General features: G+C 41.3%; 2 protein-coding genes across 2 annotated transcripts in view; one reads left to right on the forward strand and one right to left on the reverse strand.

Annotated features, from left to right (window-relative positions):
* The window catches only part of cyb5d2 (cytochrome b5 domain containing 2), a 592,339-nt gene that overhangs the window by 475,382 nt on the left and 93,817 nt on the right, over window positions 1–23,140 (reverse strand). The gene's annotated exons all lie outside the window — the stretch shown is intronic.
* Window positions 1–23,140, forward strand: part of usp28 (ubiquitin specific peptidase 28) — a 37,476-nt gene that overhangs the window by 5,549 nt on the left and 8,787 nt on the right. Inside the window, exons 6-23 of the mRNA XM_080780872.1 lie at window positions 1,780–1,866; window positions 3,401–3,538; window positions 4,428–4,498; window positions 5,059–5,135; window positions 5,243–5,391; window positions 5,492–5,619; window positions 6,598–6,693; window positions 7,219–7,392; window positions 7,718–7,926; window positions 8,489–8,559; window positions 10,094–10,322; window positions 11,041–11,382; window positions 12,432–12,622; window positions 15,542–15,802; window positions 16,015–16,269; window positions 16,893–16,988; window positions 17,219–17,397; window positions 17,773–17,851. Coding sequence (XP_080636998.1) covers window positions 1,780–1,866; window positions 3,401–3,538; window positions 4,428–4,498; window positions 5,059–5,135; window positions 5,243–5,391; window positions 5,492–5,619; window positions 6,598–6,693; window positions 7,219–7,392; window positions 7,718–7,926; window positions 8,489–8,559; window positions 10,094–10,322; window positions 11,041–11,382; window positions 12,432–12,622; window positions 15,542–15,802; window positions 16,015–16,269; window positions 16,893–16,988; window positions 17,219–17,397; window positions 17,773–17,851 — 2,832 coding nt within the window. The remainder of the gene's footprint in view (window positions 1–1,779; window positions 1,867–3,400; window positions 3,539–4,427; window positions 4,499–5,058; window positions 5,136–5,242; window positions 5,392–5,491; window positions 5,620–6,597; window positions 6,694–7,218; window positions 7,393–7,717; window positions 7,927–8,488; window positions 8,560–10,093; window positions 10,323–11,040; window positions 11,383–12,431; window positions 12,623–15,541; window positions 15,803–16,014; window positions 16,270–16,892; window positions 16,989–17,218; window positions 17,398–17,772; window positions 17,852–23,140) is intronic.

Here is a 23,140-nt window from a genome sequence, read left to right on the forward strand (position 1 = left end):
AATGGGTGGGCTGCGTGCATTTTCAGATTGTATTTATTTTTATCAACGATCAATCAATCAATCAATCAATCAATTGTGAATTGATTGGATCAATGGAACTAACCAAATATCGCAATGAAAAAATAATCAATATTTTTTAGTGGAAAAATACCATGACTTGGTTTTAACAATAACATTTTCATTTTAATGTTATATTACGATCTTACAGTGTTTTCCCCCGGCCCACAGGTTGGGAATTGTTGGTGTATACACCGACAGTTTTGAAAACTGAGCACAGATATCTACAGTATAGTAGTACGTTCTTGAGCCATGCCTTTGCATCAACTCTGCCATCCTAATGGAGTTACAGTACTTCATCAACAGGAGTAGGTACCTTGTTCCCCCCCCCAATAAATAAAAATAAAAAGCATCTTCACTGCGTTTCTAATCCTATTAAAAGTCCATTCCGGACTGAATTTAGCCAAGCCTATCGGGTGGCTCGGCAGACACCGGAGCCTTCATTGAAATGCATAGACTGCAACGATAATTAAATAGTGCAGTGTTGTGAATGATGATGGAGAGAGCGATGGAACAGCACAGGCCTGAAATGAGCTCATAGCACTGCAGATTAGCACAGACATGAAGGAGTGCTCATTTGTCTCTATTTAAGTCTGATATCGTATCTTCGCTATTGTGTGGAAACCTTGTATGTCCAAAAGTACTTCTCAGGAAGAAATGGTAAAATAAATATTTTTTTTCACAAGCTCATGTTAATACAAATTCAAAGAGGGAGCTGTTTCCTTTGTTTTGCCAATGGTTTCCCAGATTGACATTCATAAAACCTAGTACAGACAGACTTAAAGGACCACTTCACCACTTTCAACTTTTTTTTGTACTCAATTTGTGTCTCAGCGGCAGTTCAGAAACCCATCCACCAGTGACATCATTGTTAGGCATTTGTTTTTAAACAAGATTGTTAGGATTTGTTTTTAAACAAGATTTTTAAATATTTTTTTGCAACCTTTCCGGACTAGAAAGCCTACAGTTTCTATTAGCTTGGATACTGTAAGGGAATTGAAATAGGCAAATTAGCCATTGTAGTTTGAATGCAAAATATATCAAATGAATACCCAACTAGTATGTATTCTGTTGTTAGCATCACTGTTTGTTCTCTCATCGGTTTTGTTTTGGTATCAACAGTATTTGACCCCTTGATAAAAACACTTTTACCAGAAAAGAGTCATCATCGGATTATGTGAATACATAACCCCTAGTGTCCACTCATATTTCCCACAGTTATCTTTTGTGGTATAAATTACAGTAAGATTTAGATATGCTGTAATGTAATTTCCCTAGGACAATGGGAAAGACAATACAGTGAGGTTTTCATAAGTGCTTAGAGGCACTGCTGTGCGCCATACTGTATGTCATAGAAGACTAATTGGATGAAATGGCTTATTGAACGCTAGACATTGATTAATTTACATTGACATGAGAGGATGGTATGTGTAAAATATGAACTTGTTATTCTTATTCTTGTTCTTATTCCAATAGCACATAGGATGTTGCTCACACTTTGTCTGAGAAATAACCAGAAGTTGACAAACAAAAGTTTATTATAATGCCATGGTATTTACTCTTTAGTATACTGTCTATGACACTGGAAAATCAAAGATGATGTTATTGTTTCGTATTAGTATTTAAATTAATAGTGTGTAAAGGTGAATAATTCTGAAGTTCGAAACGATGTAAATGATTTAATTAGAATAATATCACTTTTTCTTCTTGTGTTGTTGGCAGTCGCTGTTCCATCTGCCCGTCTTCAGGAGGCTGGTTCTCGGCTACAGTCTGACAGAGCAGCTGTTGGAGAAGTGCAAGAGCCACTCAGTGAGTACACTATAGCAACATTACCATGAGTTAACCATGAGCTAATGTATATGATACTATGAAAACATTATCATGAATTAACCATGAGCTAATGTATATGATACTATGAAAATAACAGTGGTAGAAAAGTCCAGAATTCACCATTAACTTGAGTAAAAATACAAAAGTATTGGCTTCAAAATGTACCAACAGTAAAACTACTCACTGTGCAGAATGTCCCATTTAAAGTTTTAAAGTGTATAATAATATTTTTAAAATAGCACATCTACAGTGCATCATAAGCATTGTGAGCTTGTCGATCAGCTATTTTTAAATGGCCGAAATGAAGTGTTTAATGTATGTTTTGTAATAATAATCAAAATCTATAAAGTAAATAAATTAATAAATGTAAAAGTACAATATTTGGATCAGAGAGTAGAAATTATTGTAAAATACAGTAAAGTAAAAGTACCACAAAATGTTACTTAAGTACAGTACTTGAGTAAATGTACGTAGTTACTTTCCACCATTGACATTACCATAAATAAACCATTATCTAATGATACTATGAACATAATTATCTAATCATCAATGTGTTAATTAAAGGTAGTATAGACAACATTTAAGCCTAAATTCAAAATGTATACTATATTTATATATTTTGCAGTGTTTCCATCTATCAGCCACTATATAATTGTGCTGGGGTGTTATTTTTCTGTATTTTGGTTTCGTTCCAATGTTTATGTTGACATTCATCTGGGTTATTCACTGAGTTGATTGATTGGGTCTATGCTCGTTAGTGTTCTCTCTAATCATTGAATGCATCAAAGACAGCTTTGACATCACTTTGATACCTGTCAGAGAGGGGGGGGGGGGGTTGTAGTGTGTGTGTGTGTGTGTGTGTGTGTGTGTGTGTGTGTGTGTGTGTGTGTGTGTGTGTGTGTGTGTGTGTGTGTGTGTGTGTGTGTGTGTGTGTGTGTGTGTGTGTGTGTGTGGTTGTACACAGATGGAATTGTTGACTACACTTTAACTTTGCTGTAGGGATGAAACCACCTAACTCAATTTTTGAGGTTTTAGATTTTTTTTAAACAATATTGAATCAAGTAGTAAAAACTGCTTCGGACAACGCCTCTTAACTCCATAGCTAACTCCACCACCTCTCCCGCTCTCATGCAAGTAATATATAAAGTCAAACACCAACTTTGATGTTTTTGATGTTTTCAAAATTCAACATTTTGGAGTTACTTGGTTTGTCTCACGTCTCTCTCCTCTCTCTGCCCTTGGTTTATTGTTTCTCTGTGCTCATCTCTTCCATAATGGCTCATTAATGAATCGGTGACCCTTATTATGAAGTGTTAGAGCGCACACTATGTGATATCATTAATTCTGATGAAAAGCAGAAATGAGCGTCACCTACAACCTATCCTCGTTTTTCTTCTCCAAATGTCACACACATTTCCATGATTTGACTCATTTTATTCAGGTCTGATGGACATGAGCATGGTCGTCTCAATTATATACAAATAATGCATTTGTGTTCGCATTTGGTTCACAGGACAAAAGGAACATTGCTTTCATGCAGGAGCTGCGTTGTCTGTTTGCCCTCATGGTGGCTTCCACACGCAGGTTCGTGGATCCGTCTGCGGCCGTGGAGTTACTGCGAGACGCCTTCAGGACCAACGAGGCCCAGCAGGTGCATCATCAAATCAAATCAAATCAAATCAAACGTTATTTCTAAAGCACATTTCAAACAACCGAGATTCAATCAAAGCAATAAATGCAATACACACACAACAAACAACAGACATTGGATGGGAATCATGTGTACATGAACACAATTACATCATGGAAACCCTTATGCAGACAGACTTAACAGAGTTAACTTGGTTAATGTGGTGCATACATTTGAAATGACAAGACAGGACAGGGTGAATTGAAGCAATGGTTTTCAATGCTCACCAGATGTATTATTTTCTTCATTATAAAATAAAATAAACACATTTTAAATTTGATACCATTAGATAGTTGTAAATGCTATAATTTCCATTCCACATTTATATACCATATAATATAAATATTCCATATTTATAATACCTACACTGTATAAAATAACAAAGATGCACTCCTAGTTACAAACAATGATAAATGATAAATCAATGATAAATTATTATTGCCATTATTCAGTTCAAATTCAACTACTGCCCTCTAGTGGTCTTATACCAAATGTATAATTTTGGTCTTGAGCTGGATAGTTTGGGATACCCTGCAAACCAGACAAATCCCTGGGGAGATTAGGTCTGGCACTCCTCGGTTTGAATTACATTTAGCTCACCCCAAAGATGTGAGTGACCAATCAGAGCCCACTGTTTAAAGTGAGACTTTGTTTTGCTGTGATGTTGGAATCTTGTTTGTAACAACCGGCCCTTGGAAATAAATCTTCCACACCGAAGTTCCAGACTGATATCTATGCAGTGATATTAGTCTGGCCATGCCAGGCTAAGTTTGGGAACTCCTGCCATAAATGCATGAGTGATGCATGAGTACCCCAATATAATGAATCTTTTCTCTCCTGTTGATTCTAGGATGTCAGTGAGTTTAGCCACAAACTTCTGGACTGGCTGGAGGATGCCTTTCAGTTGGCTGCCAATGGAAAGTACGTTACTGCATATTGTGAATGAGTCATCCTCTGTAATGGTCCTAATTAAGAACTTGGTCCCACGGCCTAGTTACTTCTCTGATAAGCAAGTAGCAGTGCCACAGAACAACATGACACAAGGCAGCAGTGGTTTTTACTTTACTGGAGTATTTCCAATTTTCAGTAGTTCTTACTACAGTAATTCTACTCCACAAGATTTTACTTTACTTTAATTCATTATTTGAACACTTTAGTTACTAGTCGTCACTTTGTAGATTTAGATTTTTATTACATAACATCTCTCTGTGATAAAGGCTTTCTTTATTGTTTGCATTGATATAAGTTTGATAATAAACCAGTAAACAGAATGCCATGCTGCCATGTCAGGTATGGGCACATTAAAAAAGAAGAAGAAAAACTTAATTAATTTGTTGATTGGACAGGTTTTGCTTACATGTGTCGTGTGCCATATGGCCCTTATTACTCTGACTTGTTATTAATTAGCTTACTATGGTAATCGCCTCAGTCAATGTATTGAATTAACCATTGTGGACATTATTGCATTGTTTTACTTTCAGAAGTCCAGAGGACAAACTGGAAAACCCCATGGTCCAGCTTTTCTATGGTACCTTTGTGACAGAAAGAAGACATGAGGGTATGAATTAAAAACATTTTGTTGTTGTTGTTGTTGTTGTTGTTGTTGTTGTAATGGGGCACTGGATTGTCTACCTGTAATTCACTCCAAACTTGTATTGTGTCTAGGTAAGACATTATCCAATATTGAGCAGTTTGGTCAATATCCTCTTCAAGTCAACGGTTACAATAACCTGGATGAATGTCTGGAGGGGGCCATGGTAGAGAAGGATATCGAGTCTCTACATTTGGATCAACCCTCTTCACCTAGCCATGAGGTGAACTAAATAATTATTAATTTACTGTTATTATCGTTAACAGCAAGTATAGTGACTTATTTGTGCTTACTAATAAATTCTATTTTGGGGGGGATTGCAGAGATGGTTCTCAAAATTACCACCAGTCCTGACCTTTGAGCTGTCAAGATTCGAGTTCAATGCCCAGCTTGGACGCCCTGAGAAGATCCACAAGAAACTGGAGTTCCCACAAATTGTCTACATGGATCGGTAAGACTTTCAGTTTTCACTGTTGTGCCTGTAGTAGAATCACAATTTCCCCAACTTGTCCATCTGATATCGTAAGGTTCTCATGTGGCACTGCTGGTGGTAAACCCATATAGACCATAACAGCACTTGAAAGCACGATGGGGAGAAGACATTCCAAATTTGGATTTGGAATGCATAATGGAGTTTTTCTATGTTTTTGGAGATCAAAGCCTAACCAAGAATGAAAGACAGCATCTGGGAGCATCAGAGAGCATGCGTACATGCATGCACGTGCATGTGTGCGTGTGTGTGTGTGTGCGTGTCTATTGTCTATTCCATTTAGTGTCCACCAACTTATTGTATACTACAATGGGGAATCACTCCCCATTGTACTGAAATTGAACGAAATACTTGACAACTAATTTAAGCATGAAATCAAGCTCCCCATTGTACTGAAATTGAACGAAATACTTGACAACTAATTTAAGCATGAAATCAAGCAAGCAAGCTGGAACACATTTTGACAACATCGATGGAAAGTGTGAGACTATGTAAACACAATATCTGCAAGACATTTGTAGAATCCGCCTCAGGTCTCAATGGGTTTAAATCAGTGGTTCCCAAACCTTTTCAGGTCAAGGACCCCCAAATTGACCCGAATTAGCCCACGTACCCCCATTTGAAAATATATGCCAAGGACCCCCATAAGAGAAGATTTTACGGCCCGGGCAGAGATTCTCAACCTGTTTAATTTCAAGGACCCCCATTGAGACATGCAATAGTCTACGGGCCCCCATTGGATGGCATTTCTATCTCTGGGAACCCCAATTTATTACATCAGTTAATTTAACTCTGAGAGTGTACAAATGGTACACCCAAATGGTACACCCATTTGTACACTCCAAACTATCATTTAGCTGGGTACCCCCTGGAACTCCCTCAAGTCCGGACACCGCTTTGGGAACCTCTGGTTTAAATGACCATTCCTCTGTTGTCCAGGTACCTTCACAAGAACATTGCGCAGACTCATGGAAGGAGAGGTGACGTGAAGAGACTGAAGGAGCAGCTCGCTATGCTCCAGCAGAAACTTGAGTGGTGAGTTGACTGCTGCTGAGGCAGTTTGAAATTCGAGAACAACCTGCACGGCCAATATTTATTTGCAGTATTGCTGTGGACAAGATTTGTTTTTAGGAGATACACCTCTTTCTCCATTGAGGAAGACCCCTCTGGTCTATTATATTCATCCTTAATTTAATGCAAATTTTAACGGACGACCGGGTTTTATGAAAATTTAAATGACAATGTTCGTATGTTAATGAAAATGTTCAACTCTCTCTCTCTTTCTCTCTCTCTCTCTCTCTCTCTCTCTCTCTCTCTCTCTCTCTCTCTCTCTCTCTCTCTCTATGTATGTATGTATTTATGAAAATTGTGAAAATAGCAGCTATACAGTGTCAACTTGCTATTATTTGGAATGCTTATGTGGAAAGAAAATCTACTTTCTGGCCTGATTGCATAAAACAACGTTAAACTCACTGTGCCACTTGATTTGCCACTCACTTTATGCATGAGCATACCCTCTATTGGTGACCCAGTTCTCCTAACCTGTATGTCCATTCATAGCTACAAAAACTATGGCTCGGGACCTACAAAGTATCCCTTGGCTGACATGCTGCAGTATGTTCTGGAGTTCGCCACCACCAAGCCCACCAGTGCATCCTCATCTGTGGACCTGCAAGCCTCTTCACCAACACCCCCCAGTCAGCTCCCCACGGACCCCCTCTCTGAAGACATCAGGTACAGGACCCCTGTTATAACTAGCTTTGTCCCGATCCCATCACATCATTTTCAAATGATCGGAATCAGGACATCAATATTATATCCATTGGTATCATGATATTAGACTGGATATTGTCTGAGATTTTGGGATATTGTACTATTGTTATAAGTGATAAGTGAAAATTGGCAAACATTCGGCAAAGAGATTTTGTGTAGAGATTTTAAAAAGACTTCTGAATTAAGGATAAAATGAAATGCACAATTTGTTCATAATAATTCTGTTCCACGGTGGAAACCAACAGACTAGATATTTCTGATGTCCTCTTGTGTTGTTCTCTGTCAGTCATTCGCTGCAGCCAGGAGACACCCCTGGAGCGGAGGGCCTGGTCTCCAGTTGCCAGAGGACCCCCATCTACAAGCCTTTCACCCAGTGCAGACCCCCCAAGGACTACTCACCTCACCCAGCCCCGCACAGCATCAGCGAAGAGGAACTACATTCTGTTAAGAGCTGCTTGCAGCGTTGGAGGACTGAAGCGGAGAACAACATCAACGGTGTGCTATTCCACACATTTACGCCATAAATATTGTTTATTATTGACCACTTCAACCCCAGCATTCATATTTGGTGGGGGGGGGGAGCATTAGCCAAAAATAGCAGATCTTTTCTTTTTGGATCGGCAATTTGATTTGGTGTACGGGAAAAGAAGTGGTCCAAGTACAGAGCCAACTCAGGTCCAGTTGACTAAGTCTGAGGGTTTCAGTAAGTTGTTAAGAATAGCCCAGATATAGCTCTATATTTAGAAAATAATCATTATCGGAGGATACCGTCATAATGGCAGTGGTGCATGATGACTGGATAACACTCCACTCGGCGACAACTATAACACATTAATTATGAAGTTATATTCTCCCAGATTGTACAAGTGACTGGTGAAGACAACTATAACTCAAAATGTGCCATTTGTCTAGTGAAGTGGACACTTACATCTCGGTCGGCTATAAATTAACAAAGGACTTTCTTGCTACACTTGAGTGTGTTTCTTTCTATCTGCTTTTTGAACCTAACCCCCAGGTGCACAGTAATGATGGGTGTTTGTCTCTCTCTGTGCTTCAGAACTGAAGGCCAGCATTGACAGGGTCAGCCAAACGCTGGAAGGCATGTACACAGATAACAGCCTCTGTCAGGTAAGCTCCTGTGTCTGATACTCACCTAAAACACTACGGCAGATGGCAAATCAATCTCATGCCTCCTAGCCTCACACCACTCTGCTCATGAATGTTCAATGTTCACCGAATGTTTGCCTCTTATTGAACCTATGTTATGTATTTACAGGCTGGTATTCGTTTTACATTACTCGCCGATATCTAATCGTTATTAGTTACACTGGAGAATTAATCTTGGTAGAATATAGCATACTTCCAGACAGTGTTGACATTGTTTTTTCTGGTTTATTGTATGTCCAGTACATATTATAAATTGTGCATGTAAATTGAAAAATACTTCTGCATCGGTTGCAGACTTAAGAATGTTGACTACAGCGACTGTTGTGTTTTCACATTTGATTCACTAACCTTTAACAACACTTACAGAAGCTATTTATAAATTCAGCAGTCACATGGAAGATGGAAATAGTCTGTCTGTAACTGTATCATCTGAAATACTCTTCCTATCCTCTGTTCTACATCCCGTGAACTAGCTAACAGTGATGTTTATGATATTGGATTCAAACTGACGGAACATATCCTAATGCACATGCATGTCAACATGAGTTATGGAACGCTCTTGTGTCTGAGCTCCCAGTGCAAGCCCTAAGTAAGACATTCTCTGAGTGATCGTTGGTGAGATTGAGGGTTATTGGGTTGCTTATTAATTTGTTAGGTCTAAAGTGAAATCGCAAAACGACCAGTCTATGAGTCAGACCCTGCATACAGCTGGAACATTTTCTGTCAGAAACAAGACCTCGTTACATTCTATTTGGAGGACTGGAGAACTGGAAGTTGTCAGTAAAGTTTCATGAATGCGTGTCTATTTTAGTCTAATCATATTCTAAAAAGGCTTGTCTGTATTCTGTCCAGAACAGAATACAGAACTGACAGAACATTGCACAACCTAGGAATTATGCATTTTCACATATTTTGAATTATCTTTATCTGTTGCTTCTGTGAATGATGTGTGAATTAAATAGTTATTGTGATTCCTTGTGATTCCTTTCAACTCTCATTTTATGTAAAAAAATATCTCAAAGTAATACAATTGTTGTTTATTTAATTTAATACATGTATATGGTAAAACAAATGGATTGAATACTTCTGTTTTCTTTCTCATGGAGCATAGAAGTAACAGATAAGATCAACAATTTTGATAATATCACACTATTACTACTTCTATACTATCACTTCCAGCCAATATGAAATATATATGCTGGCCGTGGCGTGAACGAATGGAGATGCCCTTGCTTTTCTGATGCCATGATGAAGGCCAGTTGTTGCCTTATTAGGACGGTCTGATTAATGACAGTGTAACTCTGGCATATTTGTCTTCCCACAATACTACAAACACATTTAACTATATCTCTAGCAACTGGTGAGGAGCATTACTCGACAACACTTATTTGGACCAACTTTAACACTTTTGCAACTCGGCAGCCCTATGATAACAAACATTTGTACTCATCATAACAATGACACCTTTCCTCTATGCTGTTGCTGCTTACTGTAGGTGCCGTACAGGCTCCATGCGGTGCTGGTCCACGAGGGACAAGCGTCCGCGGGCCACTACTGGGCCTACATCTATGACCATGCCAACCAGCGCTGGATGAAGTACAACGACATTTCCATCAGCGAATCGTCCTGGGAGGAACTGATGCGGGAGTCCTACGGCGGCATGACCAACGCCAGTGCCTACTGTCTCATGTACATCGATGACAGCCTGCCCAACCTCATCGCAGGTAGGCTCATCACCATGTGTTCCATGTGCGCGCAGCACTGCAGCGGAGGCTCCGGTATAGGAGATCCAATCGGGTCTCATTGCTGAGCAGCCACCCGGTCATCAACATTAGTGCTGCACGATTCTTGCTCAAATGTGAATCTCGATTCTCCGCCACAAGAATTAAGATCACGATTCTCACGCATTTCTCTTTTTTTCCATGAAAATATTTATTAAAAAAACAAACAAAAACGTAAGAGTAACAGCCAACTAGTGCTGCACCATTCTTCACAAAATGAGATTGCGTAGGTGTCTGACATTTCTGAATCTAGATCTCGATTTTTTCTGTATGAATTGTGCAGCACTATCGAACATAGGAATGCGACAAAAACAAAACAATTGTACATGAATTCAAGGCTTCATTCTTAATGACAGTGATCGTGACAATGTTTTGACAATTTTACACTATTCTCCTGCTTGTTGTGAAGACTAATGGCTTGAAAATGGGTTTTGTTTTTGGATGGCTGAGCAGAGGAATGCTTTTGAGTGGTGCTAGCCACTTCAAGGAACAGCAATGTGGGTACCCATGTATGTTTGTTTGGGTTCTGTCTGTCTGTTTGGGGTACCAACAGGTGACAAGGTGGCGCTGTTGAGCTTCAAACTGAGCATAGGTGTATGATGGGAAACAGAGTTTTTTACTCTACTAACTGAAAGCCTGTCTTCCCCCCCCCACGACCCAGAGGACACAGACGACGAGACGGGCCAGGTCCTGCACGGCTTGGACTCCCTGCCTCCCGTCCTCAAACGCTACGTCCACGAAGACAACCGTTGGTTCCAGCAGGAGATCAGCGAGTGGGAGGAGCAGTTCTGTCAGCAGGCATCCCAGCAAGGAGAGCCCGCGCCCGTTCCAGGGGCCAGTCATCCCCGAATGATACGGCAGACACGTGCCGAGTCAACAGAGCCGCTGGTGTCTGAGCCAGAACTCCCAACAGCAGAAGAGGATCAGACACCTACTCCTCCAGAGACAGAAGATCCAAATGAGAGACTGGAGAGCCCAGAGCCTTGCGGAGATGACACTGAAGGTCTGTGTTACTGTTGAGACATTTCGCTCACCACATGGATTAAAGTTCTCAATCGCCGTGTGACTGATTTCAGTCATTTGGATTCCATAGAAGCCAGCGTGTCTTCTGTGAAAGCATGCTGCGCACTGAAAATAGCAGATCTACAGATTGTAGATCAGCTATTTTTGGTCATTAGTTATTTTAAGATAAAAGAGTATTTGAAGTTATACAACTAACAATAGAATACAAGTTTAGAAGCATCTTCCAGAATGGTCTCAGAAATGCCTTAAATCTTTGATTTCTTCAGCTGGTCGGCCTAAAACATCATCATTACATTTTCAGTCTTGAGATTTTATTTTGCTTTTTTCCATGTAACCACTTGAACACATATTGAACACATATTCTGGCATATTAACAGGATGATGGTGTATGGTTATGTATTATAGTATGGCCTGATCAGTGAATGGATGACAGGTATTGACACTGACAACTTAACATTTTGATCAACTCACATCCCTCCATCAATGGCGGAAGACAAAATAGCTCTGTTCACTCTCAACATTATCACTTTCACATTTGAAGAACCCCTGGCAGTCTTTTCTAGCGCATGTTAAAATAAGCAAACAAGCAAAGTTGTTCTTCTCTTAGCAACAAGAGAAAGCTGTGGAGTTGAAATGTATTCTATGGACATAGGATTTAAAGACTTTAGGTATCTAGACTTTTAGGTCTATTTTGGTAAATAGACTATAACCCATTTCCGCATCTGTGAAACCTCATTAAGTTGGACAATCTTTGATGTTTTACCATCTTTGATGTTGTACGATCACCTGATTCACTCATAGGCCTTGTCTCCTTCCTCTCCGCCAGGCACGTCGTGCATACACATCAAAGGGGGCTTAAGCCCCTGCTCTTTTACCTGTAAAAACGGCCCTCTCCAGTCCATGAATGCAGCATTTATTATGTCTTGAGCTTGTAGATCTGCAATTTTTGCAAAAATATCTTTTCCCAAAAGTGCCCTTATAGGGAATTTCTAACATTCTCTGCACGTCCCTGCTCTATGCCATCACCAGAGCGCTTCCACACCCCGGACTCATTCACGTCACAGACGCAGGAGGAGGAGGACGTTCCTTGCGGCGAGTCGGACGAGAGCAGCGGAGCCGTCGCAGCCACAACAGGGCCGCTGGGACCCGGCCAAGAAGATTCCACATCGGCCGCCACCACCCCCGTTCCTGAGGAGGAGGGGCAGCAGGGAGAGCATCAGGTGGGCTACCACTTAACACCCCACATACCCCGCTCTCCATAGGAAGTGGGTCAACGTAAAATTAGGTCACATACATTGTGGAATGCAGCTCCCGTTTCACCACTTCCCGGCAGCGCAGTGACAAATATCAACACGCATCACAGGGTGGGTATACGGAGATATATATATATATATATATATATATATATATATATATATATATATATATATATATATATATATATATTTATTTATTTATATATATATACATACACAGTGGTTCCCAACCTGGTTGGGCCGTGGGGATATTGCAACTTTTGCAAGTGGGCCCCCAAATAATTGGTAAAAAAACCCCTCAAAGTTATGTATTTATTTATTCAGCATTTTATGCCTTTACTGATGTGACAGAAATGGGGAGAAAGAGATGGGGAGTGAATCACAGCAAAGGCCGTCGGGATCGGGACTCGAACCCGCGTTGTCGTGCTGTCAGGCTACAATGGAGCGCATGTGCCCGTTCCGCTATGCCAGCAGTCAAGTGGGCAAGTGGGCCCTGATCCAGAAAAGGTTGAGAACCACTGAGGACGCTGGTAACTTATTTGAGTAGTCATCATTATGACTATATGATGGCATTGTAAAATGACAACATTTGTATGTAATACAATATATAACAATTGATAAATACAAAAATTCTAAAATTAAGCTATTATGAAAACCTTGGCATACTGTATAGCAATATATATATATATATATATATATATACTGTAGGCTATATATTTACTTAGTCGATAGTGGTGTAGGCAATGAAAACCATTACCGGTACACACACAGACAAAAAATACCCCACTTTACTGTAGTACATAAATGTTGGTGATTCTGGAGCATTTGCGCCTTATCTTGTGTCTTATTTACTTACATTGTATGCTCACTGTACTGCCTTTACATGTGTCAGTCAGATCCAAATACTGTGACCCGATCCCGACGGCATTTTCTACTCCCCATCTCTCTCTCTCTCCACATTTCTTGTCAGCCTACTGTCCTATCGAAAATAAAGGCTTTTCCCTCAACACCATCATGACAGGTCAATGACACTGAGCTACTCACTGCCACTAATCCAATGGTTCTCAAAGTGGGGTCCAGGGTCCTTCAGGGGGGAAACATTTGGAATATTTTTAAAACAGTTTGGGCGTCCCTGGCACAAACTTTCAGATAGGAGTCAAACACATTTACATTTTGGGGGGTCCTTGACATGAAAGGTTTTGAGAACCACTGGCCCAATCAGTTTGGCAGGAGGGTCAGATAAGAGTCAAGTGGCCATGTTTGAAAATAGAACATGTCTTCATTGCCCTCTCTGTGTCTAGCATGTTCTAGAGAAAGAGCTTAATCGTGCTCATGCCAACTGGAATGTTCCACACTGGTCCCCCTGCCATGATGGTAATTACCAAAAATAGAACGAGACAGTTTCAAAGAATGCTCATAACGCTGTAAACATTCAGGAACAATTGTTAGTTATTATTACAAGGCTTAAATCCTATATAGATGTATAGACATAACATCCCATAATATCCCTATATGTAAGCATATTGTGATCATCTATATTCTTTGCCAAAAGATGAGTGGACCAGAATATGGAAGAATCAACGTTGAATCCACAGGCGGTGAATTTATCACAATCATGATAAGCTTTAACTTGAAACAGAATTAAACTACTCTGTCAGTTTCACTACGCAAGCCAAGCAATAGAAAGCAGAAGAAGGGATCACACAAAAGATGATCACAAAAAAGTTTTGTTTTTTAACAAATATAATTTAGATATTAGATATTTTTGCTCAATCAAAATATAGGGTGTTTTGTCTTAGGTATGAGACAAGACTTAAGGATTTGTTAGTGTTTGGTATATACGTACTTGAAACGTGTGAAAATAAATTCTGTATTAAGTCACTTATTGTGACTTAGTCCTAATTTCCTTTATTTTGCTTATCGGTTAATATTATTAGCCCGGAATCTGCCAGATTCAGCAGTTATCACAAAGGAAAATACTAAATAAGCAAGGCCATGGTAAAATGGCTCACTTAAACATAATGTAAATCAGCCACTAAGATTCACCTTTGAACATTACCTTCTTGAAATAATTAACATTGTAATATCTGTGAGAAATAATCTCAGTGATTTTACTGTAATCAAAATAAGTGTGCAGTGCAGCTTTGTTGAGAGGGCTACTCTGGTTTATAAATGGTCTGCATATGACCTCTAGTGGCCAATGTGGTTATAACACTTCCCCTGACAAATTCAGGCTGCATATTTGGTGGAAACTATTGAATTTGTGCTTTTTCTGGAGTGAGAATGTGTTGACTTGATTTATTTTATCATCAACAAATCGTTTAACCTCTTCTAACGACCCTATTTCCATCCTCTGTTAGTAATAACTTATAACTTATAACTTTTGAAAGTTTTTCAAATGTTTTCAAAATGTTTGCAGAGAGTTTAGGGACCGATATTTATCGAATATTTTATTAGATTATCGATTTTCTTTTAAATAATCAATTAAATAGATTAGTTTGAAACCGCGAAAGTGTCATTTTCCACTTTTGCCTTGGCTATTCAATAGTAGATGTACAAGCTGCAAGCCTTTTACACGGCCACTCACTCACTCGATCACTCCAGCATGGCGGTGCTATGGTGAGATTGGTGACCTGCCGAAATTTGTGACCATCTTGTGGACTCCACAATTACAATTTACATGGAGGTCTTTAACTGCAATGATTTACATTCAGACACTGACATTATGTGATTGTCTACACACGATTGTCACATATTTCAGCAGGTCACCAATTTCACCGTAACACTACCATGCTAGAGTGAGTGTCAGAGATTTTTGGTATGGGAATTTGGCTTTAGATTAACTGGGCCCTTGGGCTTTCTCCTCCATATGTTACACCTCAGCCGTCCAGCCACACAGCGAAGCCAGGCAGCCACACAGAGAAGCCAGGCAGCCACACAGCTGAGCCAGGCAGTCGGACAGCGGAGACAGGCAGCCCCACAGCTGAGCCAGGCAGCCACACAGCGAAGCCAGGCAGCCACACAGAGAAGCCAGGCAGCCACACAGCTGAGCCAGGCAGTCGGACAGCGGAACCAGGCAGCCAGACATCGTCAGCGGATGTCGAGGTGGAAGAGTCTGAGCGAGAGGTTGGCGTTACAGAGGAGGTAGGCCTGTCACCATGATTACGCAATCGCAATTATTTGAGATAATCGCAATTATTTTGTGCAATTTGTGATTATGAAGCCTAAAAGGCAAGCAGAAATACAAATTGTAACATTCCAATGTTCAATGCAAAAAAGAAAAAACACAATTAAATCATTAATTGCTATTATTTGTGTGACAATGAATCGTCAAATTAAAATTGTAATCATGACAGCCCTACGAGGAGGAAGACCCAGAGGTGGCCAGAACCCAGGCCGAGGTGAGCGGAGGAGGGGAGCCACGGGAGGCTGAGGTGGAGCAGGAGGGGGAGGTGGAAGAGGAAGAGGAGGAGGAGGAGGAGGAGGAGGAGGGCGCCACAGTCAGAAGGAGACGACGTCGACTCCCAGCAGAGAACGTGGTGTCCGAGGTGGACATCCCAAACGTAGGACGAATCATGGTCCGAGCAGACGCAGACGGATACAATGAAGAGGTTCGTAACGTGGTCGGATTATATCAGTGGTTCTCATATATACAACCCAGGCCCCAAATTCATGTGAATTTGCCCACGGAGACTCATTATACTCCTCATTTGTCCCTTTATTATGCTTTCTAGTCCACATCCTTTTGACCACAAACGGTGCAACTGAAGGGTCACACCATTAGTCTGACGATTGGCCTGCCGTATATTTAACGTTGTCGCTGGTCGGCAAGTGGTGGAAAGTAACTAAGTACATTTCCTCAAGTACTAGTTACTTTGTAGATTTTGATTATTGTGACAAAACATGCAGTAACCACTTCAGCCCTATATATTGTACATTTCAGCCATTTGAAAATAGCTGATATACAAGCTCACAATGCGTTGCATTGTGAGCTTGTAGATTTTCAAAAGATGCTTATACATTTGAAAACTTGAAATGTCACATTCTGCATAATGAGTACTAGTCCAATACTTTTGTACAATTCCGGACTTTTACTTGTAATGCAGTACAAGATGCGAGTACTTTTCCCACCACTGGTGGTGGGAAATATATATATTTTTTAAATAATGGTTAAAGTGGTTAAAAGCTAAGGTCTTAATGCGTTAATTAATTGCTTGTATTTTCTTATGTCCAGATGATGCTGACTCCAGCCATGCAGGGAGTCATCCTGGCTATAGCCAAGGCCAGACAAACCTTTGACACGGAAGGCCCTGAGGCTGGTCTCATCAAGGTATACCTTTAATTTCTTATCTTATTATAGATTTTCTTTTTCTTTTGTAATACATCATCACATTTCAGGGTCCTCACTTTTCTGTGCTCACTTTTTATCCTCACATTCCGTGCTCAGCCAATCAAATCATCACTATGGGGTACACACAAACACACAAAGCTGGGCATAGGAGGGGGTAGCGCCCCTCAAAAAAACACAAAATGTTAAAATCCAGCGACTCCTCCCGGCAGGCCTTCCATGAGGAGTACTGTCGTCTGTACGAGCTGTCCCAAGAGGAGGTGACCCTTCAGGAGGACGTGCGCCTCCAGCACTCCCTGGTCTACTTCTTCCAGAACAAAGCCCCCAACAAGGTGGTGGAGAGGACCCTGCTGGAGCAGTTCACGGACCGCAACCTCAGCTTCGACGACAGGTTTGTTTAGAGTCCAGTGGTTCTCAAACCAGCCCACCGTGACCTAAAAGAGAAATTTAGGACGTTTGCCCGGGACCCAAACTATAGTGAAAAAAGCAGATCTACAAGCTCACAACATGCCGCTTCGCACCGCATTATGAGCTTTCTGAATTGGAATTAATTCAGAATCCTGGGGCAAAATACAGCTGTGTTGTGGTTGAAAATGAATGTGACTCAGACTTTTTCCAGTAACTTTTTATAATGTGATAGTGTTGTGATCAGTATAGAGATGAATGTGTCTTACTGTATTTCCTTCCTTGGACATAATTATTCATTGATGCTTCACTATCTTTAAATACTTACCGGTACCTATTTTATCCTGTGTGCCGTCTACAGGGCGATCAGTATAATGAGGGAAGCCCGATCCAAACTACGCCTCATCAAACCAGAGGACATGGACATGGATGAATACTTGGTACAGTACAGTATGATACACTGTCTAAACCGTTTTGTGACAACCACACATTATTACAATAGTCTGTATACACACAACTACAGTATACAAAATTGTATTGTGGTATCTTTTCGTTCAGGAAGACACGTTGACCAGGTCCACTTGGATTTGAAAGGAGAGACTTTATTTTGCAGGAAGAAGTCAATCCGCTCACAGCAAACAACACACGAGAGACGAAACACTCTCCCGGACTGTCTGGATAAAACACGCACCGCTCTCTGTCGCCCAAAGTCGAGAACCCGGTCCAGATCAGTCTCATTTGAACACTGCTCCTCCGTCTATATCTATTTCGGAGTCCCGCCTCCTCCGGACATGGAAACAGGCGTTTCCTGACTTTTGACCAATGAGATCTGGGATCTGTTTATTTCCGGTTTAGAGAGAGGCGGGACCAGGACACAGATCTCCTCACTGTTCTACTATGGAGGCCTAACTTTATACAAAAATGACTAATTGTTACACTGACAAATGTAGTTAAACAACAGAACTTAAATGCAAACTAAAACATACTATGACCATAGTTAATATCTCAGCAATGTTTAAAAACGGAACTAAGAATGAACCTGAACATATTATCTTTAAGAGGTGATTAACACAGTTTTTAACCCCAAACTAGTAAAAGCTATAATCTTATAATCTCCCAGCACATTTTCAATCAATACATCAATTGCACTCCTTATTAATAGTTATAGCGTATATAACTATATATGACTATAACTATCTAATAGTTTAGTCTAGTTTAAAGTAGTTTTCTTAAGTTTTAGCTGTTAGTTCACTCAGTGAAAATCAGTCACCAAGAGTCACCAACTGGAACCGGCTTAGAGAAATCTAGCATAGAAGTAGCAGATGCATTCACAGTGATGACAATTCTTGTGACGTGTGAAACCCTTTGTCCCGGAGGGAGCTTCAAACGGTTTCAAGACAAAGGCCTGGGATTCGGGTGTGAGTTTGTAAATGACTATTCTCCTCTAAGAGGGAGAATCACAGACAGAGACATTTTCACTTACTGTTGCTTAATACTAACCTTGGTTCATTTATAGAAATTATACGACATAACCTCCCTTTTATGGAGCTTTATTGCTTCATAAACTATTACATAAATGAACCCCCAAAAGAAACAGGTCCTCCCTTTTATCCTTAAAACCCCCCAAAAATACCTTAATAGCAAAAACCTGAATGTGAAAACTTTGAATGTGACCTACCCCCCTTCGACCAACTGACTGTCAAATTATATGAAGTATGAACCAACAGAATACTACTAATGGTAGTAGTAATAACAGTAATAATCAAAATACCGAATCAGACATCTTCTCCAAACACAAAATCATATGTAAAAAATAGGTACCCAAGTCCTAGCCTCCTCCCTTGGCACCTGTAATATCTACACAATTATCAAACTGAACATGTACAAATGAAAATTAAACAGTTATTGCCCCCCCCCCCCCCTGAATAATGACTGAAAATCCCATCAAAGTTAACCTCGAATGATACACCAAGAATTACCAGATCTACTTGAAAGCTGAAGTACAATAAAACCTCGACGAATAGAATCACAACATCCGTCATGATTCACGAAGTCACACCTGTGGATTTGAAAAGTCAATACATTCAAAGTAACCTATCTAAAGTCAATAATCCCTTGTACCCGCAAATTTGAAACATATGAAACCATAAACACAAAATCATAACAATCCAGTATCGACATATTTTCTTTCTCCTGCGATGACGGTTCACGCGCATACTCCTTCTTTTTTTGGCTAAAATCTAAACGCAGATGAATCCTGGTTTTGGACTGTCCTGTACATCCCAGTAGTTCAACAGGAATGGCAATGATCTTCATTGTGGTCACCAGGGCATTTTGCGCAACGGATGGGTGGCTGAAGCTGTACAGCATTGGATCGAATACTCTTCTTCCATGTAGGATCACCCATCTCCGAGCAATCAGGAATCGGTTTTGACTTATACGACTGTATACCAGCCTCAGTCATGACACAGCTGAAGTGTATCAGAGCCCTTCGTGTAGGCGTGACCTGAAGATGGACTGAAGATTGATATCCCATTGATGATGTAGATTTGACGACATCTTCTGGTTACCCGCTGTCGATGATGTGGACCACTGTCCTCAGGATAGCTGTGGTAGAGCTGATAATCACGACTCGACATGGAGTAGCGCAGAAGTGGACAGACAGCCTTTGCTAGGACACGATCTCAGATGTCCACTGGCACACCCTTGCCTCTGCCAAGATGTTGTTGTAACTGCAACTTTTTCTCCATCAGCTTCCTGTTGGAAATATGAAACAACTCCACACAAGATTAAACATCCTTTTGCAACACCACACCCATGCATTGAACTATTAGGTAGTTAGTAGCAGACCGTTCAGTGTTACTCCCAAAGTCCTGAAAATCATCCACTCATATTAAAATCAACTTATTCTTATTGTGATGTATCTTTTATCTTGCCAACTCCTAGTAACTTTACCAATGTAGTCTCATTTTCCGTTCCTCTTATTAATGCCATGGTTGTTTCTTAGAACAACCCAAATTACTCCTATATGTGAATAATGTATCCTAAATTAGACTGCGCATTTGTTGACAAAAAGTCATTTCTTCAAGTATTTATAAGTCACAAGTTCAAATTGTATTGCATGTTCCCTCTAAATAAACAAAAGTGACACTCTGACTCCTCCTCCTAAGATGTTTATACATTTTTAAAGAATTTAGTCCCATTGCATTGGAAAATGCACTCTGAAAAATAAAAATACCCCCCCTATTAACTTGATTTTATTATATCCTCCCCCCTTCTGCCACTCAACAAGAGTGACAGACTATATACATATACTGATTGTGTCAACATGTCAATGATAGCTTTCTGTCACACCTCCCTTTTACCGTACCATCCGCTGTCCCACTGTTCCCCTGATAGCATATAATGTGAACACTCTTACTAATGTTGAACCTGAAGGAAAGGAATCAGGAAGTATTCTAGAAATTGCACACTTCCTAGGGGAAAATATTGTCGATGCCTCTCTCACAGTTTTTTTTTTTTTAATTCACCAAATTGCAAGAATGGGGCTTCTCTTTTCCACATTCTGTCAAGAAAAAGGCTTTTCCTTTTGCCACATTCTGTATGTCCAAAATCAACGGAAGCACCTTGAAAAAGTAGGACGGACTTATTGTGATGGTCTAGTTGCGGTGATGAGATCCCTGCTGGAGCCACCATGCTGGCTGCTTTGGGCCAGGCGGCACCTGTCGTTCTGGTTAGAACCTAGGGAAATCTACGGACCTCGTCACAACTCCTCACAAAATGATCTAAGCTGCCACATCTGTAACAGCCGGTGTAATTACGTGGTCGTACAGCCTTCCCCCCCTTCTTGCCCCAGAACCCTTGATCGGAGTTTGTGGTGGGAAAAAGCTCACTCATTGCCTGGTATAGGGATCCCTTGTGTTCTGCCAGTAGGTCTGCGTCCCCCCTCGCCGTGTCTGCGTACGATTGCATGCCTGCTTGAGCAAAAATGTCATTCAACCCTTGTATCCCTACCAGGTGTGCCAACAACCTCTTCATGTCTCCCACGGCCACCAGAGAGCCCATCATCAAAGCATCGAATTTGGCAAACCAGGGATATGCGCCTTCCTGGAGTGGGGGCAGCTGTGCTGTGATCTCCTCCAGGTCATGTTCATGAAACAATGGTACGTAGTAAAGATGTTGTCCACTGACCACCACCGGCAGGTTTCGTGTCCTGACCGCAGGGCCCTCACTTGGTGTCATTTCCCTGGCCCCTGCCCCCCTCATTAGTTGATACCTGGTGTCTTGAGGGGTCGGTGTGGCCAGGCTCGCCAGCTGCAGTTCCAGATGCTGTAACTGGAGTCTCGCGATCTTTCTGACAGTCTCTGTATGCCTACGCTGCTGGGTTTCCTCCTTGGCACGGACTACACCGACATGATGGACCACCAGGCCTGTAAATGATGACAAGGAAACACGTGCCACGCCTACCTCCTTCTTCAGTCCCTGCTGTACACTGTCCGGCAAACCCCTTACAATCATGTCTCTCAGGACAGCTTTGGACATGCCATCGTCGTCGACCTGGGATGGTTCACAGCCTGCAATTTCTGCCCACGCCTGATACGCGCGTGTCACGAACCCCTGTGGGTGTTCCACTGCCGTTAAGGGACAAAAGAATACTTCAGCTGGGTTAATGTCCACTGGTCTTGGACACCTCACCGCTTCCCCGTCGGTGACCTCTGACGTAGCTCCTCTTCGTACAGGACCCTCGGCACATGTGGTACGGGTTGCAGTTATAGGTGGGGGACGGTTACCTCTACCCTCAGCCAGCCCTTGCAGTGGAGACTCTGTCACCGGCATCATGTTGGCGAGGCCCCTGGTCTCCCTGGCGGTTGGCCCCCTCAGTGAAGCCAAATAAACCCCTGCCCTCTCGTGGGCGGACGCAGCCTCGGATCGACCTCCAGCGCCACGCTGACTTGCACTCAACTCCTCCTCCTCCTCAGCTGTCTCCCGCGCCTCCTTCCCCAACACTGCGTTCACAAAGTCCTCGTCATCCGTGCCCCCATCCTCGGAAGACCCCGATGAGCTGGAACTGGAGCTGTCAAAATCATGAGCACCTCGCTGCAACACGTTAGCGCGATTCAGCTTGGTGATGAGGTCATAGGTTTTGCCCATTTTCTTTCCTCTTTTAAGGAACAATTTCATAATCTTCTGCTGTTCCCTGAACCTAGACTTCAACATTTTTTCGTAATCGTGCACACTGGCTACCAGACGTTCACTGTTTCCTGGATGAAATATGCTGTCCTGCGGCCAGCAGTGACTATTAATGGGACCATGTGACTCCCACCTCCCCAGAATTGATGATAACTTGTCGATAAACTCATCAAGTTGGTAGGAAGCTTGCCGACTAGCTGTCGCCATAATCAGTATTTTAAATATCGAGTTCAGAGATATTAAATTACAATAAATGTCACGTCCAATTAACCTTTAAAGTCCTACTTGCAATGCTCCTAAAAAATATCACCTCACTGAAACAGGAAATATACAAGAAACTCCAAACTTGCCAGTCACTTACAGACTGTAGACTTACTTGCGAACGGTAGGCAGATGTGTACTCAAAAAATGTAAGATGTCCTGTAAATTATGTGAAATGCAACAAACTACTGTATATGTTATACACGAGTCCAGAGACACGTGTGAGAGATGTTTATAACTGACTATAAGCTTAAACAAAACTAACGAAATGGACTATA

Source organism: Protomyctophum bolini (assembly GCF_963924005.1).
Source record: "Protomyctophum bolini genome assembly, chromosome: 13".
In the NCBI taxonomy this organism is placed as follows: Eukaryota; Metazoa; Chordata; class Actinopteri; order Myctophiformes; family Myctophidae; genus Protomyctophum; species Protomyctophum bolini.